The 24,486-nt window shown below is 46.4% G+C and overlaps 2 protein-coding genes and 1 pseudogene across 5 annotated transcripts in view; 2 read left to right on the forward strand and 1 right to left on the reverse strand.

The window, feature by feature from the left end:
* Positions 1 to 3,376: 3,376 nt before the first annotated feature.
* The window catches only part of CFAP36 (cilia and flagella associated protein 36), a 138,615-nt gene continuing 117,505 nt past the window's right edge, over positions 3,377 to 24,486 (forward strand). The window contains exon 1 of one of the 2 annotated variants that reach the window (XM_030557808.1): positions 3,377 to 4,281. In XM_030557808.1, coding sequence (XP_030413668.1) covers positions 3,600 to 4,281 — 682 coding nt within the window. In that variant the 5' untranslated portion in view covers positions 3,377 to 3,599. The remainder of the gene's footprint in view (positions 4,282 to 24,486) is intronic. The other variant, XM_030557807.1, reaches the window with a different exon arrangement.
* On the reverse strand, positions 5,358 to 5,518 carry LOC115649539 (annotated as a pseudogene).
* On the forward strand, positions 17,245 to 21,657 carry LOC115649153. 3 transcript variants are annotated; one of them, XM_030557809.1, is made up of 3 exons: positions 17,245 to 17,660; positions 17,868 to 17,941; positions 19,472 to 21,657. In XM_030557809.1, the coding sequence occupies exon 3, from the start codon at positions 19,652 to 19,654 to the stop codon at positions 21,080 to 21,082; it is 1,431 nt and encodes a 476-aa protein (XP_030413669.1). In that variant the 5' UTR covers positions 17,245 to 17,660; positions 17,868 to 17,941; positions 19,472 to 19,651; the 3' UTR covers positions 21,083 to 21,657. The 3 variants fall into 3 exon arrangements, with proteins under 3 accessions (XP_030413669.1, XP_030413671.1, XP_030413672.1); XM_030557811.1 differs by lacking the exon at positions 17,868 to 17,941; XM_030557812.1 differs by lacking the exon at positions 17,245 to 17,660 and having other exon boundaries at positions 17,843 to 17,941.

Raw genomic sequence — 24,486 nt, forward strand, 5'->3', positions numbered from 1 at the left:
TACTTTTCAATGGTGCTGCAAGCACTGGTGGATCACAAGTGACATTTCACCAACATCCACGTGGGATGGCCAGGAAGGGTTCATGACGCTCGCATCTTCAGAAGCACTACTCTGTTTAAATGGCTGCAGCAAGGGACTTACTTCCCGGACCAGAAAACAACAGTTGGGGATGTTGAAATGCCTGTCGTTATCCTGGGTGACCCAGCCTACCCCTTGATGCCATGGCTCATGAAGCCATACACAGGCAGCCTGGACAGTGGTCAGGAGCTGTTCAACTACAGGCTGAGCAAGTGCAAGATGGTGGCAGAATGTGCATTTGGCCCTTTAAAGGCTCGCTGGCGCACATTACTCACTCGCTCAGACCTCAGCCAAACCAATGTCCCCTTTGTTATTGCTGCTTGCTGTGTGCTCCACAATCTCTGTGAAAGTAAGGGGGAGACCTTTATGGCGGGGTGGGAGGCTGAGGCAAATCACCTGGCAGCCGATTACGTGCAGCCAGACACCAGGGTGATTAGAAGAGCTCACCAGGAAGCGGTGCGCATCAGAGAAGCCTTGAAAATGAGTTTCATCACGAGCCAGGGTACGGTGTGACTGCTGTGTGTGTTTCTCCTTCATGAACCTCCCCCCCTTTATTGACTCCTTGCCTGTAAGCACCCCACCCTCCCCCTTCAATTACAGCTTGCTTAAGGAAATAAAGTCACTATCGTTTTAAAAAGCATGTATTCTTTATAAAAAATCATTCCCTGTAAGCAACCCACCCTCCCCCTTCGATTACAGCTTGCTTAAGGAAATAAAGTCACTATTGTTTAAAAAGCATGTATTTTTTATTAAAAGTCATTCCCTGTAAACAACCCACCCTCCCCCTTCGATTACAGCTTGCTTAAGGAAATAAAGTCACTAACGTTTAAAAAGCATGTAATTATAAAAAGAGGAAGAGAATTAACAAGGTATCCCGGGTGTGGTTAGGGAGGAGGATAGGAGGGAAAGAAAAGGCCATTAAGCACATTTAAATGTAATGACTGCCTTTTGGTTGGACTGTCCACAGGGGTGGAGTGGGCGGGTGCACAAAGCCTTCCCCCATGCGTTCTTACACGTCTGGGTGAGGAAGATATGGAACATGGTGAGTACTGAGGGTGGTTAAACATGGGCTGCAGCAGCACTCTGTGACCCCGCTGCTCTTCCTGAAGATCCACCAGACGTCGGAGGATATCAGTTTGATCACACAGCAGCTCCAGCGTTGCATCCCGCCACCGCTGATCTTCCTGCCTACACCTCTGATCTTCCTGCCGCCACCTCTCATCTCAAGCGTCTCTCCTATCCTCACGTTCATCCCTCCTATCCTCACGTTCACTGGCATCTTTCCTGTACTTTGCTACCACGTCCTTCCACTCCTTCAGATGAGCTCTTTCATTGCGGGTTACTTCCATGATTTCAGAGAACATTTCATCTCGTGTCCTCTTCTTCCTCCGCCTTATCTGAGCTAGCCTTCGGGATGGAGTAGGGAGGCTTGAAAAATGTGCAGCTGCATGAGGGAGGGAAAATAGGGAGAGAAGGATTTAAAAAGATACATTTTACAGAACAATGGTTATACTCTTTCACAGTGAACAACACTATTCACCTTACATAGCACATGTGATTTCACTACTAGGTCGCATTTGGAAACTTTTAATATTGAGTGCCTGCGGCTCTGGTGTTACAGATCTCACAGACGCAGGTCTGGGCATCACAATTCAGCTTCCATGCGGTCATGGTAAGCCACAGTTTCTCCAGCCTTCATATTCACAGTGCCCTCTGATGCTTCTTTCCTGTTAACAGGCAGCAGCAGACGCCAACCCTTCCCCTCCCCAATCCAATTCTCTAGGATTGCTTTACCCCTCCCCACACCGCATGGCTGGTATCATGGAAGATCACTGCTAATCACCCCCCTTTCTCCCCCCCCCCGCCACCGCGTGGCTGGTAGCTGGGAAGATTCCTGCTGGCCAAACGCTAAAAAGCTCAGCGCCATTACCTCCCCCCTCCCCCCGCTTTGCTACGTGTAAGGAAGGCTTTCTTTTAAGCAACAGCCCAGTAGGAAAATGGCCATCTCTGTCCTCTTAATTAAATTCCTAAATTTCAACCAGGTTACCATGAACGATATCACTCTGCTGAGGATAACAGAGCGAAATAAAGAATGGATGTTTCTTTAATGCCAGCAATCACCGGGACCATACGCAGCTATGCTTTGTCATGCAATGATACCCGATTACTTGCTACATGCATGGCGTGGTAAAGTGTCCTACCATGGTGGACGGAACAAGGCTGCCTTGCCCAGAAACCCTCTGCAAAGGCTTTTGGAGTACCTCCATGAGCGCTTCATGGAGATGTCCCTGGAGGATTTCTGCTCCATCCCCAGACATGTTAACAAACTTTTGCAGTAACTTTACTGGCTGTGAATGCATCCCAAGCCCTCATGGCAAAGTAATCATTAAAAAACGCTTGCTTTTAAACCATGTTTTATATTTACAAAGGTACACTCACCAGAGGTCGCTTCCATGGCTTCACTGTCTGGGTTAGTGGCTTGGGAGGGCTGGGAGGTTAATTCCATCTGGGTCACAAAAAGCTCCTGGCTGTTGGGGCTAACGGAGCGCTGTGCGCTCGCTGCAAGGTCGTCCTCCTCTTCCTCCTCCTCCTCCTCATCTTCGCCCTCTGCTGAATACTCAGCCATGGTTGAGATTATAACCCCCACCTCGGAATCCAAGGACAAGGGGGGGTAGTGGTGGCGCAGCCCCCTAAAATTGCATGCAGCTCAGCGTAGAAGCAGTATGTTTTTGGCCCTGACCCGGATCTTCCGTTTGCTGCTTTGGTTTTCTGGTAGGCTTGTCTGAGCTCCTTAACTTTCACTCTGCACTGCACTGAGTCCCTGGTGTGGCCTTTTCCCATCATGGCCTTGGAAATGTTTTCAAATATTTTTTCATTTCGTCTTTTGGAACGGAGTTCTGTTAGCACTGAATCCTCTTCCCATATAGCGATAAGATCCAGTACCTCTCGTGCGGTCCATGCTGGTGCTCTTTTTCTATTCTCAGGAGACTGCATTGTTACCTGTGCTGATGAACTCTGCGTGGTCACCTGTGCTGATGAGAGCTCCACGCTGGCAAAACAGGAAATGCAATTCAAAAGTTCGTGGGGCTTTTCCTGTATACCTGGCCAGTGCATCAGAGTTCAGATACTTGTCCAGAGTGGTCAGTGGTGCACTGTGGGATACTGCCCGGAGGCCAATAACTTCGATTTGCGGCCCCACTAACCCTAAACCGATATGTTAATATCGATTTTAGCGTTACTCCTCTCGTTGGGGAGGAGTACAGAAATCGATTTAAAGAGCCCTTTAAATCCATATAAAGTGCATTGTAGTGTGGTCAGGTACAGCGTTAAATCGATTTAATGCTGTTAAAATCGGTTTAATTGCATAGCGTGGACCAGGCGTGAGTATTTGGAGCCCAGGCTTGTTTCTATAATTCTGGGAATGTTTGCACTAGCCTCTAGCTACCACGCAGAGACACCTCTCCCCGCAGAAATGCCGACTGCTGCGGCTCTCCTCTTCCCTGTCTACAGCGTATGGGTGCATGCAGTACTATGCCAGCGTGCTAGGGGTTGCCTGGGGTAATTACCTTGCTGCAGCTGCCTGGGCCAGGCGCTCAGAGATAGTTCAAGCCAACCGCAGAAGAGCCTGGGAGGACAGGGGGAAACACCCCCCCGGGCCCGGGAAGCGACGGCCGCTGCAGAGCTCCAGGGGCAGAAGCTTCGGAGAAAACAGGGCGTCCCACCCTCGCACGGCTGTTCTTGCAGCCCAGGAGCAGCCCCGGGACCAGGGAGTCCCAGGGGTTCAACGCTCCACAGTTCCTCGGGCCCTGCGCTCCCGCGCGCCCCCAGCGCCAGCGCGTGGCCTCGCAACCAGAGACCGGCCTGGCTGCTTCCCCTGCGCTCCCGGCCCCGCCCAACGTCCTGTGCGCTCAGTGCCTCTCCCCCCCGGACTGTGCCGCAGTGACGCTAGTGTCGCGCGCTCCGCGTGTGACGGCCGCTGCGATAGTGACCTAACGAAGCCCCAACCGCCGCCGCAGCTCTACCCGGGCCTTCCTGTGTTCCCCCGGAGCTTGTACGCGGGCAGTCGGCGGCGGCCCGGACCCGCCCCGATGGCCGCGGAGGGGGAGGCGGACGTGGAGTGGGTGGTAGACAGCATCGCCGGCTTCCTGCGCGGGCCCGCCTGGTCCATCCCCATCCTGGAGTTCCTGGAGCAGAAGTGCGCGGGTGAGAGGCCGGGGGCGGGGACCTTGCCGGGGCTGGAGCGGCGGAGCCTTCCTCCCCCGCCCCCCAAAAAAGCGCTGCGGCAGGGGCACCCTGAGGAGAAGGGCGTTGCTAGGCCTGTTGAGAGACATTGCGGCCCCAGCTCTTCCTGCGCTCTGCCCACTTTCTCTTCATTGACAGAGAAGCTAGAGCGGTCTGGGGGGGCCTGAGATGAGGAGACCGTTGTGCCCCTCCCCTGGCCCCTTCTCACCCCAGAGAGCGAAGGCAAGTACATCTAATGCCCCTGCTCCAGGCCTGGACTCCCCTTCTGTATTCAATTCTGTCCAACCTTTCTGGAGCATGCGTAGGGTGATCAGCAAATATGAAAAATCCAGACGGGGGTGGTGGGTAATAGGAGCCTATATAAGAAAAAGATCCAAAAATCTGGACTGTCCCTATAAAATTGGGACATCTGGGCACCCTAGGAGCGTGGGACTTCTTGGCCTGCAGCAGCGTTGGCTCCCCCAAGTGCTGTCACCATGGCTACTTGGGGCGTGGCCTCTCTGCAGAGGCTGGCTACAAGTCCTCCGGACAATAGCCACTGGGAGTGCCAAGGCTAGTGCCCTGGGATCTTGCCTGCAAATGTCTGGGACTCATTCTCTGGGGGCGAGACCTGCCTGCTCATCAGGCACCATCCTTCTCCCAGGGACTTCTCAGAAAGCACTAAACTGATTCTTAGATCTGCTTCCAGGTAGAAACACTTCACTGAAGTGTGCTCTGCTAGTCTTATTTCCTAGTGACACAGTGCTGTGCTTCCAATAAGGGATAGTATCAAATAAAGATGGAAATTTTATGTGTTTCATGGAAACATACTTAGGAAAGTTCTTCACTGTAAACTTATAACTATTGTGACATTGATAAAAGGTCAATGGAGTTGCTTTAATAATTGATAATTAGCAAGACTTTTAATTATTGCATGTTAGAGTCAAGAGTTCATGAAAGTTTGGCACGAGTTAAGATTTTCAGGACAGTTATAGACACTGCAGGTTTTACATTACTAAGAAATCCATTAAAACATTTTATACCTATTGTTTTGCTCTTGGAAAATTTAATTTACAGTAATTGACAGATAATTTACTGATTCAGTACAATGAATGAACTGGTCGTTTACTGCCATTTACCATCTAGAAAAGTTTTCAATTAGCAGTAATCGTGTCTTGGATTAACCTCATTGGCTACGATACTGCCACTTCTAATTATTCAATTTTTTCTTTAATCTAAAGTTTATATAAACAAGTGATTGTGTGGTATAAAGATTTTAGTGGTATGATATTGCTTCTCACGAAGCAGTCACTTCTCTGACCTGTCAGTCCTCATCCTTAAAGAAAATCTGCACAACAGTTTCAGCAGATGAACCCGGGAGCTTAAATTAATTCCTCTGCTAGACACTAAGGCAGGGGTCGGAAACCTTTCAGAAGTGGTATGCCGAGTCTTCATTTAATCACTCTAATTTAAGGTTTTGTGTGCCAGTAATACATTAATGTTTTTAGAAGGTCTCTTTCTATAAGTGTATAATATATAACTAAACTATTGTTGTATATAAAGTAAATAAGGTTTTTAATTTTAAATGAAGCTTCTTAAATATTTTAAATTAAAATGTAGAGCCCCTCAGACTGGTGGCCAGGACCCCGGCAGTGTGAGTGCCACTGAGAATCAGCTCGCGTGCCGCCTTCGGCACGCATGGCATAGGTTGCTACCACTGCACTAAGGCTATGTCTACACTAGAGACCTTACAACAGCACAGCTGTACCGATGCAGCTGCACCAATGTAAGATCTCTCATGAAGCTGCTCTATGCCAAAGGGAGAGACCTGTCCTGTTGACATAATTAAACCACCCCCAGTGAGAGGCGGTAGCTGTGCATACTACTACTTATGCCAGCGAAATTTACATTGCTAGGCTTTGGGGTTTTTTCCCCCCACATCACTGAGTGATGCCGACATAAGTGGTAGTGTAGACATGGCTTAAAAATCAAGAACTGAACAGAGATACTGGATTTGTGGCTTATTACAACAATCTGTAACCCACTACCCCCTCTTTTTGTCCTGTGATTTCAGAGGTGCTAAAGGGCCACTCTGCCTTGAATATATGTGCTAACTACGTATGCTGAATAATCTGTTCCACATTGCATGTTGCTGTGACACAGGGAGTACCTTTCCCATACCTGAAGAAGAGCTCTGTGTGGCTTGAAAGCTTGTAACTATCCCCTGAATTTCTCCATCACTCCCTCAGTGGTCAACTAGTTACATTAAGTGTTGCCAATTTAGTGCTTGGTTGGAAATTTGGAATTGAAATTGAAACATTAATACACACTTTAAAAGCATATACAGTATATGATAAAATACTTGTACCGGAAAAAGCATAATAGGTTTGAAAATATGAACAAAGACTAGATTCCTCACACAGCTGTTGTTTTTTGACAATGTCAGTGCATGCCTTTCGGCGATGTTGGCCAACCTAATAATTTCAAATTGTGATTTGTAAGCAAGGTCTGAATGAACTCTCCCCTAATAGCTAGTGATGAGCCAAGTGGTGGAGAGGAAAGACTTCAGGACTAGACTGTACTTAAGAATGGCTATACTGGTGTGACAGGTTCAGTCACAGAGATGCCTTGGGACTGTCACCTGACGAGCTGAGATTACCTCTGAGCCCATTTTCCCTGCCAGCCTGGGACTCCAGAATCCTGCCTTGTTGAGCCAGACATGCTAGCCTGCTGCAACACAGACTCCGGTCTGGTCCACGCCCCCCAAAGCTGCTGACTTTAACCAAAAACTGCTCAGAAGGTCACCTATCTCCAGCACCCAGACCCCTAGTTCCCAGTGGAATCCAAACCCCAAATAAATCCGTTTTACTCTGTATAAAGCTTATACATGGAAACCCATAAATTGTCCACCATCTATAACACTGATAGAGAGATATGCACAGCTGTTTTTTCCCTCCAGGTATTAATAAACAAAGTTGATTTTATTAAGTGTAAAAAGTAGGATTTAAGTGGTTTCAAATAATAACAGACAGAACAAAGTTAGTTACCAAGCAAAATAAAGCAAAAACATGCAAGTCTAAGCCTAATACATTAAGAAACTGATTACAGGTAAAATCTCACCCTCAGATGTTCCAATAAGCTTCTTTCACAGACTAGACTCCTTCTTAGTCTGGGCTAAATCCTTTTCCCTGGTACAGTTCTTGTTAGTTCAAGCAGACATCTTAGGTGGAAAACAGGGGTGTTCGCATGACTTGCAGCCCCTTTGTTCTGTTCCACCCCTTTTAATAGCTTTGGCACAAGGTGGAACTCTTTTTCTCTCTGGGTCCCTACCCCTCCTAAATGGAAAAGTACCAGATTTAAGTTGGATTCCAGTATCAGGTGACATGGGGTTACATGTCACTGTAAGACCTCATTCTTCATTACCTACAGACTGGCCCACATGCAGCCAGGAAGATTTGCAAGTAAACAGGTCATTTACAACCAATTGTCCTAGTCAATGGGAGCCATCAAGCTTCTAAACCACCATTAATGGCCCACACTTTGCATAATTAAATAGGACCACAGACTTATACTTCATATTTCTACCTTCAGATACAAGAATGAGGAGGAATATATTCAGTAGATTTTAAGCTTAGTAATGATACCTTACAAGAGACCTTTTGCATAAAGCATATTACAGTTACATTATATTCACACTCAGAAGCATATTTCCATAAAACATTATGGAGTGCAGCGTCACAACTGGGTCAGACCAAAGGTCCATCTAGCCCAGTAACCTGTCTACTGACAGTGGCCAATGCCAGGTGCTCCAGAGGGAGTGAACAGAACAGGCAATCATCAAGTGATCCATCTCACATTTCCAGCTTCTGACAAATAGAAAGTAGGTACACCATCCCTGCCCATCCTGGCTAATAGCCATTGATGGACCTATCCTCCATGAATTTCTCTAGGTCTATTTTGAACTCTATTATAGTCTTGGCCTTCACAACATTCTCTGGCAAGGAGTTCCATGGGTTGACTGTGCACTGTGTGAAGAAATATTTCCTTTTGTTTGTTTTAAACCCGCTGCCTATTAATTTCATTTGATGATCCTTAGTTCTTATGAGTTATGAGAAGGGGTAAATAACACTTCCTTATTTACTTTCTCCACACCAGTCATGACCTCTATCATATCCCCCCCCTTAGTTGTCTCTTTTCCAAGCTGAATGTCCCAGTCTTATTAATCCCTCCTCATACGGAAGACATTCCATACCCCTAGTCATTTTTGTTGCCCTTTTCTGTACTGTTTCAATTCCAATATATCATTTTTGAGATGGGGCGACCAAATCTGCATGCAGTTTTCAAGATATCACATATCATAGATTTATATAGAAGCAGTATGATAATTTCTGCCTTGTTATCTGTCCCTTTCTTAATGATTCCCAACATTCTGTTTGCTTTTTGACTGCCGCTGTACATTGAGTGGATGTTTTCACAGAACTATCCACAATGACACCAAGATTTCTTTCTTGAGTGATAACAGCTAATTTAGACCCCATCATTTTATACGTATAGTTGGGATTTTGTTTTCCAATGTGCATTTGTTTATTTACATGAACTATGTCTAGATATCCATCAGACAGCTGTGTTGCTCAAGTGATCAGTTTTGTCTGATGTTGAGTTACAAATCACTTTAGTATTGAATGCAGTAGTAATGAAATGGTGTTATCCTTATTGTATGAGTAATGAGCAGCAGAACTGTACTGAGCCTGTCTTGATTGAGGGGGTCACCCTTAATGCTTAATCTAGGCTTGGTACTTGATAGCCCTGGGACCTCTGGGCTTGCCCCATGAGTTATGAAAGTAAAAAATTTGCTTGAACCCTGGCAACTAATTGTTTGAGCCCCGGCATCTCTTTCATTACAAATTAAGCATGGGTCAACATCAACTGAACTGCAGTTGCTAAGGAGTAGGTTTGGATGCTGGATGCCAGATCCTAGTGGAGAGAAAGATGGAGCATGGAGGACAAGTGTTTTTCTTGGTGGTGTGGGCTCTGTCTAAGAGTCACAGGCACTATTTGATCTGCCCGCCCTTCCCCCCTGGTGTTTAAAGATTATACTGCAGAGAGTCTTTTGTTTTCTTAAGTGATGACTAGAGCTGAAATCACTGATGATCAGGTCTAAGTGCTTAGACCTGCTGCAAGACAGTTTTTCTGTGGAAGAGGCTGCCCAGCCTGCACTAGCAGTGAGGTTCTCCCACTGAGAGCTGAAATCACCGAGAGCTCGGTTGAACCTCAAAAGACCAGCTCAGAGAGGTCACAGTGGCAGGTAGCACAGAAGATGATAGCGTGGAACCACTGATGATGGAGCAGAGGAGCGAATGGCGGCATGACAAACAGCAGTGGCTAGAGCAAGTGGCTGGAGTGAGTGGCGAGTGGCTGGAGGAACGAGCAAGGTGCCTTCTCCCCAGAGTGGGAGATGCACTCATATGAAAACATCTCTGAATTTTGGGTCTACGCTGACCAAGGACAACAACTGTGGGTGGTCTGTGTTGGAGGGAAAGTAGAGGGGCATGAAAGGGACATTTGTTTATTGAACTATGTTTTAGTCACTTTGCTCTAGAATGCTAGACTTGTGACTGGGAAAGGTATATAAATATATATTTCCTAGTAGGCCAAGATTTTCAAAATGCATTATTTGCCAAGGTCATTATCTTACATCATTGCTATCTTAAGAGGCTGTTATCTTGAGGAGTTTCTGTACTAAACATTTTTATTATTATATTATAATAAATGTTTTCAGAAGAACAGCCATATTGGGTCAGACCAATGCTCCACCTAGTCCAATATCCTGTCTTCCAATAGTGGCCAATGCCAGGTGCTTCAAAGGGAATGAACTGAACAGGCAATCATTGAGTGATCCATCCCCTGTTGAGCACAGACTAGGACTCTCAGGGCTGGTCTACACTACGGGGGAAAATCGATCTTAGATACGCAACTTCAGCTATGTGAATAACGTAGCTGAAGTCGAAGTATCTAAGATCGAATTACTCACCGTCCTCACGGCGCGAGATCGATGTCCGTGGCTCCCCCTGTCGATTCCGCAACTCCGTTCGGGTTGGTGGAGTTACGGAATCGATATAAGTACGTTCGGGGATTGATATATCGCGTCTAGATAAGACGCGATATATCGATCCCCGAGCAATCGATTGCTACCCACCGATACAGCAGGTAGTGAAGACGTACCCTTAGACCATGGTGTTGCATCCCTGCCCATCCTGGCTAATAGCCATTGATGGACTTATCCTCCATGAACTTATCTAGTTCTTTTTTGAACCCGGTTATAGTTCTGACCTTCACGACATCCCCTGGCAAAAAGTTCCATAGGTTGACTGTGCGTTCTGTGAAGAATTGCTTCCTTTTGTTTGTTTTAAACTTGCTACCTATTAATTTCATTGGGTGACCCCTAGTTCTTGTGTTAATTGAAGGGGTAAATGACATTTCCTTATTCACTTTCTTCATACCAGTTAAGATTTTATAGACTGCTATTGTATCCCCTCTTAGTCGTTTTTTTTCCAAGCTGAAAGTCCCAGTCTTTTTAATCTCTCCTCATATGGAATCTGTTCCATACCCCTAATATTTTAGTTGCCCTTCTTTGTATCTTTTCAAATTCCAATATATGTTTTACGAGACGGAGTAACCATAACTGCATACAGTTAAAAGAACAAGAGTACTTGTGGCACCTTAGAGACTAACAAATTTATTTGAGTATAAGCTTTCATGAGCTACAGCCCACTTCTTCAGATGCATGGAATGGAACATATATTGAGGATATATATATATACACATATAGAGAGCATGAAAAGGTGGGAGTTGCCCTGCCAACTCTAAGAGGCCAATTAAGTAAGGAAAAAAAACTTTTGAAGTGATAATCAGGATAGCCCAGTACAGACAGTTTGATAAGAAGTGTGAGAATACTTACAAGGGGAGATAGATTCAATGTTTGTAATGGCTCAGCCATTCCCAGTCCCTATTTAAACCTAAGGTGATTGAGTCTAGTTTGAATATCAATTCCAGCTCAGCAGTTTCTCCTTGGAGTCTGTTTTTGAAGCTTTTCTGTTGCAAAATTGCCACTTGCAGGTCTGTCATTGAATGACCAGACAGGTTAAAGTGTTCTACTGGTTTTTGAGTGTTATGATTCCTGATGTCAGACTTCTGTCCATTAATTCTTTTGGGTAGAGACTGTCTGGTACGTGGCAGAGGGACATTGCTGGCACATGATGGCATATATCACATTGGTAGATGTGCTGGTGAATGAGCCCCTGATGGTATGGCTGATGTGATTAGGTCCTATGATGATGTCACTTGAATAGATTTGTGGACAGAGTTGGCATTAGTCTTTGTTGCAAGTGTAGGTTCCTGGGTTAGTGTTTTCATTCAGTGATGTGTGGTTGCTGGTGAGTATTTGCTTCAGGTTGGGTGGTTGTCTGTAAGCGAGGAAAAATACTCACCAGCAACTACACATCACTGAACAAGAACACTAACCCAGGAACCTACCCTTGCAACAAAGCCCAATGCCAACTCTGTCCACATATTTATTCAAGTGACATCATCATAGGACCTAATCACATCAGCCATACCATCGGGCTCATTCACCTGCACATCTACCAATGTGATATATGCCATCATGTGCCAACAGTACCCATCTGCCATGTACATTAGCCAAATCTTGTTCATCCTATTCTTGTATCTGAAACTAGAAATATGAAATATAACTCTGAGATCCTATTGTAATTATGCAAAGTATGGGCCATTAATAGTGGTTTGGAATCTTGATGGCTCCCATTAACCAGGACAATTGACTCTAGATGGCTCAGTTTACTTGTAAGTCTTCCTGTATACCTTTGTGCTGGTAAATGGGTAATGAAGTCTTACAGTGACATGTGCTCATGTCAGCTGAACTGGAATCCATCTTTAACCTGATTCTTTTCCATTTAGAAGGAGGGGTGGAAACACAGAGAGGGACAAAGGATTCCCGCCTTGTGCAAAAGACATATAAGGGGGTGGAACAGAACAAAGTGAGTTACAGTCATGAGAAATCCCCTAGTTATCACATAAGCTGGAACAAGGACTGTACCAGGGGAAAGGATTGGGCCCAGACTAGGAAGGCATCTAGTCTGTGTTACAATCTTATTGAAATATCTGTGAGGGTGAGATTTTATCTGTATTCAGGTTTCAGAGTGGTAGCCATGTTAGTCTGTGTCATAAACAGATAGTTAAGGGTTAATGCCTCTGTCATAACATTTCTTCCCAGATCTGGACCTTAGCGTCCAAAATATGGGTGTTAGCATGAAAACCTCCAAGCTTAGTTACCAGCTTGGACCTGGTAATTGCTGCCACCAGCCAGGAATTATACAGTGCCTAGCTCACTGTGGTCTCCCCAAAACCTTCCCTGGGGGACCTCAAGACTCAGATTCCTTGAGTCTCACAACAAAGGGGAATAAACTATTTCCCTTCCCCCTCCTCCCCTCCAGGTGTTCCCTCCCTGGGTTCCTGGAGAGATATACAGAAGCAAGCTCCGTGAATCTAAACAAAGGGATTCTACCCTCCCTGTTTCCAATCCTGGAAACACAAGTACCGAGAGAGCTAATCTCTCTTCCCCCTCCCCCAGAGGGTATGCAAAGTCAGGCTTAGTAAATCTAACACAAAGAGATTTTCCCCCTGACTTCTTCCTCCCACCAATTCCCTGGTGAGCTGCAGACTCAGTTCCCTGGAGTCCCCACTAAAGAAAAACTCCAACAGGTCTTAAAAAGAAAGCTTTATATAAAAAGAATGAAAAAAAAGACATAAAAGGATCTCTGTAATAAGGTGACAATATACAGGGTCAATTGCTTAAAGGAAAAGAATGAATAAACAGCCTTATCCAAAAAGAATACAATTTAACACATTCCAGCAACTACATACATGTAAATATAAAAGAAAACAATATAAACCTATTGTTTTACTATCCTTGTACTTACAACTTGAAAACAGAAGTTTAGAAAGCCTGGAGATTCCTGAGGTCACTCTCGGAGCCGAGAGGGCACAGACCCAAAACAAAGAACAAAGAACTCACACCCAAACTTCCCTCCACCCAGATTTGAAAAAGTCTTGTTTCCTGATTGGTCCTCTGGTCAGGTGTTTGGTTCCCTGTGTTAACCCTTTACAGGTAAAAGAACATTAACCCTTAGCTATCTGTTTATGACAGCCTCTTTTACCTGTAAAGGGTTAAGAAGTTCACCTAGCCTAGCTGACACCTGACCAGAGGAACCAATGGGGGAAGAAGATGTTTCAAAAGGAAGGAGGGAAGTTTCCTTTGTTTATAGAGTCAGTTTCAGTTTTGGCCGGAGTGGAAAAGATCAAGGAATCAGTCTCTTATCAGAGTAGTGAGTATTAAGGAAGGAAATTGAGGCAAACAGGTTAAGTTTTCTAACAGGGCTCTGTTAGAAACGGCTTCCAGCTGTGATAGTTGGAGGGTGATTAACACTGCCAGACAAGTTACAAAACGGGTTTTACTTGTTCCTTCTTACTGAAGTTTAAGTTACATTCACAAAGGAATTACAAGCTGGTTTTTGTTTATTTTTTTTTTACCTCTCAAACAAAGATAGCTAAGGTAGACCAGGGAGAAAATGTCAGGCAAAGGGAAAAAAACTATGCAACAGGACCTAGAATTAGCCAAATTCCAGGCTGAGGAGAACCAAAAGGAACATGACGGACAGATGGCCAGGGCTGAGGCTGCCCACAAAAGAGCTGTGGAGGAGAGGGAAAAAAAAGAAAAAGCCAAAGAGGATGCCCATAAAAAAGCTATGGAGCAGAAAGAAAAAGAGATGAATCATGAACTGCAGTTAGCAAGGGCTAGGCAAAATATACCAGCCAACCCCTCTCCAGGTACCGCTCCTCATCACAGAAAATTCCCTAGCTACAAGGCAGGCGATGATACGGAAGCCTTCTTAGAAAATTTCGAAGGGGCCTGCCTTGGGTACAACATCTCTGCAGACTAGTACATGGTAAAGCTGAGGCCGCAGCTCAGTGGACCCTTAGCAGAGCTGGTGGCTGAAATGCCTAAGGAACGCATGAACAGTTATGAACTTTTTAAAAACAAGGCCAGAATCAGAATGGGGCTAACACCCAAGCATGCCCGTCAGCGGTTCAGAGCCCTAAGGTGGAAACCAGATGTCTCATTTACCTGACATGCCTACCACATTGGGAAAAATTGGGATGCCTGGATATCAGGAACAAGTGTTAAATCTCCAGGAGAGTTGCCCTTCCTAATGCAAATGGAGCAGTTTTAGAGGGTGTTCCTGAGGAAACAGGAAGGTACATCCTAGATGGGAAACTCAAAACTGTAACGGTGGCGGGGGAGATTGGGGCCAAATGAGTGGAGGTGGCAGAAAAGAAAAAAAACTAGTAGCAGTTGGAGTGAATATCAGAAGGGACAACCCAAAACAAAACCCTACCCTGGGGGGCAACCCAAGGACCCCCTACATCCCAAGGAAAACCCCAGATGCCTTCTCACCCCACCACACCAGTCTCCACCAACCAACCTCGCCCCGGTGATACCTTAGCAGGGTGATGTTTTAAATGTAATGAACAGGGACATATAAAGGCCCACTGCCCCAAGAACCCCAACCAATTACAGTTCATTACACCAAAGTCACACCAAAGATCCCCAGGCCCAGATGCCTCTCAAATACCCCCGGAGCGAAGGAAAACCTTGAGAGTGGGCGGAAAGAAGGTTATCGTGTGGAGGGACACTGGGGCACAAGTGTTGACTATCCACCAATCCCTAGTGGACCCCAAACTCATCAACCCAGAGGCTCCGGTGACAATTCAACCCTTCATGTCACAATCTGTAACCTTGCCTACAGCCAAGTTGCCTGTCGAGTACAAGGGCTGGTCTAGAATGTGGACTTTTGCAATCTCTGACAATTATCCCATCCCCATGCTACTGGGGGAAGACTTGGCCAGCCATGTGAAGCTAACCAAGAGGGTGGGAATGGTTACTTGCAGCCAGGCTAAGCAAGCTTTCACACCTATCCCTATTCCTGAGCCTTCCACCAGGGCCCTGTCTGTGTTACTAGAGACTCAGACAGAGGTGGTGGAACTGGATCTTCTACCCATGAATGCTACAGCCATGGTGAATCCAGTCCCAGAACCGGAACTGGCAAAGCAATCAGCACCAGAACCATTGCCAGCACTGAGTACAGCGCTTACAATCCCATCTACAATTCCAACGTCAGAAGGCAACAGCGAGCCTGAACTGGAAAAAGTAGCTGATAATCCTACCCAAGAGGCTCAGCCAGAGCCTGAAATACGACGTAGTGCACCAGCGGAGAGCTGTTCACAATCAACGGAAACAACACCATCATCTACATCGCTTCCAGAGGGACCAAGCCCAAGTCCACAGGATAAGGAGGAACTAATCTCTCCAGCCTCAAGGGAACAATTCCAGGCCGAGCAGGAAGCAGATGACAGCCTTCAGAAAGCTAGGGTGGTGGCACGGAGCACCCCACCGCCTCTCAGGTCTTCTAACTGATCCCGGTTTGTTGTAGAACAAGGACTTTTATACAAAGAGACTCTTTCTGATGGACACCAGGAAGACTGGCATCCTCAAAGACAGTTGGTAGTTCCAGCGAAGTACTGGGTAAAGCTCTTGATCTTAGCCCATGATCATCCCAGTGGCCGTTCTGGGGTGAACAGAACCAAAGACCGTTTGGGGAAGTCCTTCCACTGGGAGAGAATGGGCAAGAATATTGCTAATTATGTCCGGTCTTGTGAGGTGTGCCAACAAGTGGGAAAACCCCAAGACCAGGTCAAAGCCCCTCTCCAGCCACTCCCCATAATTGAGGTTCCCTTTCAGCGAGTAGCTGTGGATATTCTGGGTCCTTTTCCAAAACAGACACCCAGGGGAAAACAATACATACTAATTTTCATGGATTTTGCCACCCGTAGCCAGAAGCGGTACCCTTAAACAACACCAGGGCTAAAAGTGTGTGCCAGGCATTAGCAGACATTTTTGCCAGGGTAGGTTGGCCGTCCGACATCCTTACCAATTCGGGAACTAATTTCCTGGCAGGGACGAAAAAAAACCTCTGGGAGATAGCATACAAGCTGATCTCGCAGACGACAAATTCAAAACACAGGATGTTCCCCTGAGCAAAAACCTTAGTACACAAAAGAATACCAAATTTGATTATCCCCCTAATGCCAAGATAAGTTACAAAAAGAAAAAAAACATAAACCTATTTATTTCCTTCCTTAATACTCACTACTCTGATAAGAGACTGATTACTTGATCTTTTCCGCTCCGGCCAAAACTGAAACTGACTCTATAAACAAAGGAAACTTCCCTCCTTCCTTTTGAAACATCTTGTTCCCCCATTGATTCCTCTGGTCAGGTGTCAGCTAGGCTAGGTGAACTTCTTAACCCTTTACAGGTAAAAGAGGCATTAACCCTTAATTATCTGTTTATGACAGTCTGTGTCAGCAAAAACAACACAAAGTCATTGTGGCACCTTAGAGACTAACAAATTTATTTGGGCATAAGCTTTTGTGGACTAGAGCCCACTTCATCAGATGCATGAAGTGAAAAATATAGGAGCAGGTATAAATACATAAAAGGATGGGGGTTGCTTTACCAAGTGTGAGGTCAATCTAATGAGATAAATCAATTAACAGCAGGATACCAAGGGAGGAAAAGTAACTTTTGAAGTGGTAAGAGAGTGGCCCATTACAGACAGTTATCAAAAAGGTGTAATGGTAGGGAGAAATTAGTAATGGGGAAATTAAGTTTAGGTTTTATAATGACCCAACCACTCCCAGTCTTTATTCAGGCCTAATCGTATGGTATCCAGTTCGCAAATTAATTTCAGTTCTGCAGTTTCACGTTGGAATCTGTTTTTAAAGTTTTTGTTGCTGAAGAATTGCCACTTTTAGGTCTGTTACAAGTAGGGTGACCAAACATCCCAATATTATTGGGACAGTCCCTATTTTAGGGGATTTGTCCTGCGTCCCGACCTTACCTTGGTCGGGACACACTTTGTCCCGATATTGGGGGGACTGCGGCAGGCTGGCGCTGTTGGCGCCACTCACCTTTCCTCATGGGGGGCCTTGAGACAGCGCAACTGAGCTTCTGGCACGGCAGCACCAGCCCACTGGCCAGCAGGAGTCTGCAGAGTGTAACCCTGCCCCAGGCACACAGAGGGGGCAGGAGGTGTCTGCTCCGCTGCATGCTACAGCGGGGAGGGACTTGTAGACGTGGGCAGCGGGCGCCAGTGGGAAAGAGCCTCCTCACCCCCGCGACCCTAGGAGCCAGAGGGACCTGTGCTTCCTGTGAGTCGCTCCAGGTAAGCACTGCTGGGACTCACCCGGCCGGCCCCCTCTGGCAGATCCCTCTGGGGAGGCTCCTGGCCAAGCTGGTGTGAAACCTGGCGGCCAAAGGGAGGGACTCCCCGGGGGGAGGGTTTGGGGAGGAGAAGAGAGCGGTGTGGGCTTGGGGAGGGGCGGGGAGACCAGCACACCAAGCCACTTGCCTTTCTCCCGGTCTGCAACAGATTTGGGTTTATCTTTATATTAAGGAGCGTGTCACACTGAGTCCAACTCAATCTGCAGTGAGCACAACTCCTGAGTAAGAACATGAAAAATTTATATCCTCGCTTCTTGGAGTAGTACTATGCTATGAAGTTTTACTGTGATCTTATGAAAATGTCTATTTGAATATGTCTCTTGAATTGAAATATCACATTATTGTGTATGCTACATTTCTGAGCTTGAAATAAAATCATGATAAATTTTCCCTTTTAAAGGAAAAGTAGAGTGATTAGTTCCAACACCTTGGATAGCTATATAAATATTTATTACACAAGAATATATCAAAATTACTTTTCTTCTGAAATAACTACCATTCTTTCATTGGCTTTATAGCGCCGATATTAATGACACCTAAAAAGATTGAATAAAACTTTTCTTCCTGACTGGTTTTGAAGAATTCTGAATGCAAAATGTTGGTCACTTTGTGGCTAGGTGGGTTCTTCCAGGTTTCAGGAATCCTCTCAAATACCCCATGGCCAAAAAAGTCACCCAAATAGTAGTATGTTGATGCAGTCTCTGGATTCTAGCAATATTTTTGTTTCACCTCAGAAATAAAGTACAAAAATACATCAGATTTTTACAGTAAACGTTTTGTAAAAGATTTCACATAGATATTTTTTAAAATATGTATAAAAAGTTAAGTGGCATAAAATTAATCAAATTGTATTTAAGTATTTTTAAGATCACCTAACCGTCTTAGTGCAATACTTACCATTTTGGCTTTCCTAGGTTGAGAATCTCCCTTCACATACATAGTTAGCTTTATAAATATATTTAAAAACACTTGGATTATAAAAGAGAGAATAAAATCCCTCACCCAGTGCTCTTTAATTAAACCTTAATTTCCAAAATATTTCCCTCATGTATTGGAACAGTAATAATGGTTTGCACTACAATATGTCCAGACAGTTACATCACACTCATCACTATATCTTTAAATATGTATAGCATTTTTCTTCAAAGAATCTCAAAACGTTTTACATGGTTTATATTCTCACAATACACCTGAGAAGTAGCTAAGCATTATTAGATCCAGTATCCCAAGCACAAAGGGGCTAGTTAGAGACTCTATATTATTGCTGTATTACAAAGAATAAATCATAATTATATAGATGGGGAAAGGTAAAGTAATTTCTCCAGGACCACATAATAAATCAATGGCAGAGCCAGAAATGGATTTGAGGAGCCCGGATTCAAATTTCCCTTTTCTAACCACAACAGCCACTATTGGGGGTGAAGGTTTGCCTTATGCTTTCTCTTAAAGCTTGTGAAAACAAAATAAACCAATTCTCAAGGAAAGGAGGCACCTGCCTCTGCACATGCTGATTCTACACCGGGCAGGCTGGGACTGAGCACTGCTAGGCTGCTGCCCTGTTCACTTACCCACATTAGCAAGCAGGGATTGCACCTGGCAGTGTACATCTGCTTAATGTACAATCGGGACACCATTGTCCTGATATTCAGGTACAATTTTTCATTTGGTAGTGAAACAGAAAATTAGTTGGTTGGGAATGTCCCATTAAACTCGACTGTGATACATTATCTACTGGCATTTTTGTTTTTTCAGATTGTTTTCCGGTATAACGCAAATTTACTGTAGTTTACAGTTCTGAACCACAGTGCATACCGTAGGACAAACTACAGTGGGCATGTAATAGCATGTAAGAAGGACAGAGACTGCACAATTGTTTTCAGTGGCTAGCTATCTAGCTCACAGTCTTCAGCTGAAAACCCCACCTGAAATGTAATGGCAAGGGAGGAATCAACTACCAAAAAACAAAAAAGACAGTGCAGCTACAGAACAGAATGGGAAGCCACTTACAGCTGGATTCAGAAATCCTATGAGTGTGATTCAAAAGCTTTTTGTAAAGCATGCAGGAAGGAATTTACCATTTGCAATGGCAGTGAGTCTGATGTTAAGCATCATGCTGAATCAAAAAATCATGGACAAAACACCCAGACTCACAAGAGCAATACCCTGGTCTCACATTTTTTCAGCAAGCCAGATGAATCCTTCAATAACAAGGTTATCGCTACTGAGCTAACTCAAATTTACCGCACAGTAGTCCATCAACACTCCTATCGCTCATGTGACTGTAAACTTAAGCTGGCACCTACCTTGTATCCAGATTCAACAATTGCAAAGCACATCAGCTGTGGCTGGACTAAAGCAGAGGCATTGATCAAAAATGTGCTGTCACCACTCTCAACAGAATTTTTAAAAGACCTCAGCAAGCCAGATGGTCCCTATTTCTCAGTTGCCACAGATGCATCTAACAAGGGCAATGTGAAAACTTTCCCCTTATCACTGAGATACTGGACATCTGAACATAGGGTCCACGGTAAACTGTTAGACTTCTATGAGCAAAGCGAAGAGACCGCAGAAGCAATAAGCAACACATTGCTTGAAAAACTTGCAACACACAAACTAGACCTAAACAAAGTGTCTTCCTACTGTGCTGATAATGCAAACGTGAATTATGGAAAGCGACAATTAGTGTACCAGAATTTAAAAAAACAAAATAAAAATATCTTGCCAGCAAACTGCCCGGCCCATGTTGTGCACAACACCGTCAAACATGGTAGCAGTACACTACAAATTGACATTCAGACTCTGGTGATTAAGATGTTCAATCATTTCAGCAGTTCTGCTAAGAGAGTAGAGGCACTGAAGGATATGTTTGACTTTGTGGATATGGAGTATGCCACTTTACTGTGCCATGTTCCGACTCGCTGGTTGAATCTTTTCCCCGCTGTAAACAGGCTTGTAAATATGTGGCAGGCTGTTAAGTTCTACTTTGTTTCTCTGGGCAGTGAAAAGTGTCCAACATTTCTATGGATGCTGTTCTCGGACAGGGAAAACGGTGAACAAGGTGAAGGGCCTAGCAAAGTTGAGGTTCATCTGTTTTTCCTCCAGAATGTCCTGAAAATCTTCAATGATACTGTGCTCTGTTTGGAAAATGAGAGTATGACAGCATGTGAAGTGTATGCCATAATGAATACTCTGAGAATTAAACTTCAGCAATGGAAAAATGACCTATTCTTTGGCGCCAAAGTTGAAAGTGCGTTAACTGAGATGCTGCCTGTCACTGCTGCATGTCTCCAGAAAGACTTCATGAAATTTTACGCTGTGTCGATCCTATATTTGGAGAAATGGTTTGATTTTTTCAGTGCCTGAACATCAAAGTAAATAGGGTATTCAAATTCAGGGATCTGTCTGCAGCTGTGACAGCTGTAAACCTTCAGAAAACAGTGGCTCTTGATCAGCTGTATGATGAGTACTGTATCATCAAAGACATCAACTCCAAGTTGGAGCCTGGAAACTGTTCAGTTGAGGAACTCTGGTCTCAAATGCTGAGAAACAAGGACAGTAGCACTGAATTACTGAACGTGGCAAAGCTGGTGTCATATGTGCTCAGTATACCCATAAGCAATGCATAATCAGAACGTGTATTTTCAATCATGAAAGGTGCATGGACTGATGTCTGGAATCGAAGCAGCATAGACTTGGTGCGGAGTGAAACCCTTCTCAAAATGAATTTCCGGATGAGTTGCAAGGACTTTTACAGTTTTGTGATTGCCCAGAAGCAAGTTATGGCTATGGCAAAGTCAGCCAAAAAGTACTAGAGTTCTGGCATATCTGAGAGATATGCAAATTGGGAAGTTGATTTATTGACTGAATAAAAAACCCAGCCCTTTACCCCTGTTGTTTGTTTAGTGTACAAATAAATCTGTATGTATATTAAATATGTATTACGACTAAGTCTATAATTTAGACTCACTGATTCCAGACCTCTGTGATGTAGTTTGCTTCAGCTGTCAGTGGCTGAAGCTGGGGTTGAAGGCCTGACTGGGGACCTCTCTTCTGTGACTGCGGCTGGAGCCAGAGCTACAGGACCTTTCACTTCCCTGCCCTGCAACTGGATTTGACTTTGCAATCAGAATCCTGCGCCCCTGTCCTGCAGCTTCAGCTGGGGGCTGGAGCCGGAGCCCTGTGCCCCTGGCCCTGTGGCTTCTACTGGGGGCTGGAGCTGGGGCCATGAGTCCTTGCCCTGTGGCGTGTGGTGTAGGCTGCAGGAGAGGCTGTACAACCCCTCTTGCAGCTTCCTAGGGCCCCCTCTAATGGCTCTGTGTACCTGTCATTGTCGTCTTTGTCTCCCCCCCCCCCCCGCTCTCCCAATGTGTCCTGATATTTCACTCTTGCAATCTGGTCACCCTGGTTATGAGTGACCAGAGAGATTGAAGTTTTTTCCTACTCATTTTTGAATGTTATGATTCCTGATGTCAGATTTGTGTCCATTTATTCTTTTGCATAGAGATTGTCCGATTTGGCCAATGTATATGCAGGGGGCATTGCTGGCACATGATGGCATGTATCACATTGGTAGATGTGCAGGTGAATGAGCCCCGGATGGTGTGGCTAATGTGGTTTGGTCCTATGATGGTGTCCGTTGAATAGATATGTGAACAGAGTTGGCACCGGGGTTTGTAGCAGGGTTTGGGTCCTGGGTTGGTGTTTTTTGTTGTGTGGTATAGTTGCTGGTGAATATTTGTTTCAGGTTGGGGGGCTATCTCTAGGCGCGGACTGGCTTGTCTCTCAAGGTCTGTGAGAGTGAGGGATCATCCTTCAGGATAGGTTGTAGATCTTTGATGATGTGCTGGAGAGGTTTTAGTTGGGGGCTGTAGGTGAGATCTAGTGGCGTTCTGTTACTTTCTTTGTTGGGCCTGTCTTGTAGCAGGTGACTTCTCTGTACCCTTCTGGCTCTGTCAGTCTGTTTCTTCACTTCATCAAGTGGGATTTGCAATTTTAAGAACACTTGATAGATGGATCAATGGATTGTGTGATGTGGTTTGGATGAAAGCTGGAGGCATGTAGGTAAGTATAGCAGTCAATAGGTTTCCGGTATAGTGTGGTGTTTATGTGACCATTGCTTATTAGCACTGTATTGTCTAGAAAGTGGATCTCTTGTGTGGACTTGTCCAAGCTGAGGTTGATGGCAGGGTGGAAATCATTGAAATCTTGGTGGAATTCCTCAAGGGCCTCCTTCTCATGGGTTCAGATGATGAACATGTCATCAATGTAGCGCAAGTAGAGTAGGGTTGTAAGGGGATGAGAGCTGAGGAAGCGTTGTTCTAAGTCAGCCATAAAAATGTTGGCATACTGAGGGGCCATGTGGATACCCATAGCAGTCTTGCTGACTTGAAGATATAAATTGTCCCCAAATCTGAAATAGTTATGGGTGAGGATGAAGTCACAAAGATCAGCCACCAGGTTTGCAGTGATGGTATCAGAGATGCTATTCCTGATGGCTTGTAATCCACATTTGTGTGCTTCTACATCGATAGTGGCTAGGATGGTGTTTTCTGGAAGATCACCAGTGTCTCAAAGATAGCTGAGAGTGCTGGTAGCATAGGGCCCAAGCAGTGATGAGCTGCCAAAATATTAACAACAGGTTCCCTCTTCCTCACCTCACGAGGGGGTCGTGCCTCCCCCCTGGAGGGTTGTGCCCCATCCAAACCCCCATGTTCCTTTACACGCCCCCTGGGATCCCTGACCCATCCAACCACCCTTTCTCTCTGTCCCTGACTGCACCCCACCACCTCATCCAACCCCTGCTCCTTCCTGACTGCCCCCGGGATGCTTGCCTCCATTCAATCCCCCTGTTCCCTGCCCTCTGACCGCCCTGACCCCTATCCACCCACCCACAACCCACCGAACACTCCCTCCCTGCCCCCTTATGACACTGCCTGGGGCTGGGATGGGTCCGCTACGCCGGCACCGGGACCGGCTCTGCAAGACCCGACTCCCCGAGCCAGGCCAGGCTGGAGCCGCTCGGCCGGCACCGGGACCGGCGCCGTGGGACCCGACTTCCTGAGCCGGGCCGGGCCGGCGCCGCGGGACCCGACTCTCCAGGCCGGGCCTGAGCCGCTCGACCGGCACTGGGACCGGCGCCGCGGGACCCGACTCTCCAGGCCGGGCCTGAGCCGCTCGACCGGCACTGGGACCGGCGCCGCGGGACCCGACTCTCCAGGCCGGGCCTGAGCCGCTCGACCGGCACTGGGACCGGCGCCGCGGGACCCGACTCTCCAGGCCGGGCCTGAGCCGCTCGACCGGCACTGGGACCGGCGCCGCGGGACCCGACTCTCCAGGCCGGGCCTGAGCCGCTCGACCGGCACTGGGACCGGCGCCGCAGGACCCGACTCTCCGAGCCGGGCCGGGCCGGACCGGAGCCGCTCGACCGGCACCGGGATCGGCGCCGCGGGACCCGACTCTCCGAGCCAGGCCGGGCCAGGCCAGAGCCGCTTGACCAGCACTGGGACCGGTGCCGCAGGACCCGACTCCCCAAGCTGGGCCGGACTGGAGCCGCTTGGCTGGCACCGGGACCGGCGCCGTGGGGCCCAATGCCCCGGGCCGGGCTAGAGCTGCTCGGCCAGGACCGGTGCTGTGGGGCCCGAGGTGGGCTGAATCGGAGCCACTCGGCCGGGACCAGACTGATCCGGGGGAGCTTGGCCGGGACTGGGCTGGAGCGCTCAGCTGGTGCCAGGGGGAGCCGGACTGGGCCGTGCGCGCCATCCCCCCCC

This window comes from Gopherus evgoodei, chromosome 3 (genome assembly GCF_007399415.2).
Source record: "Gopherus evgoodei ecotype Sinaloan lineage chromosome 3, rGopEvg1_v1.p, whole genome shotgun sequence".
In the NCBI taxonomy this organism is placed as follows: Eukaryota; Metazoa; Chordata; order Testudines; family Testudinidae; genus Gopherus; species Gopherus evgoodei.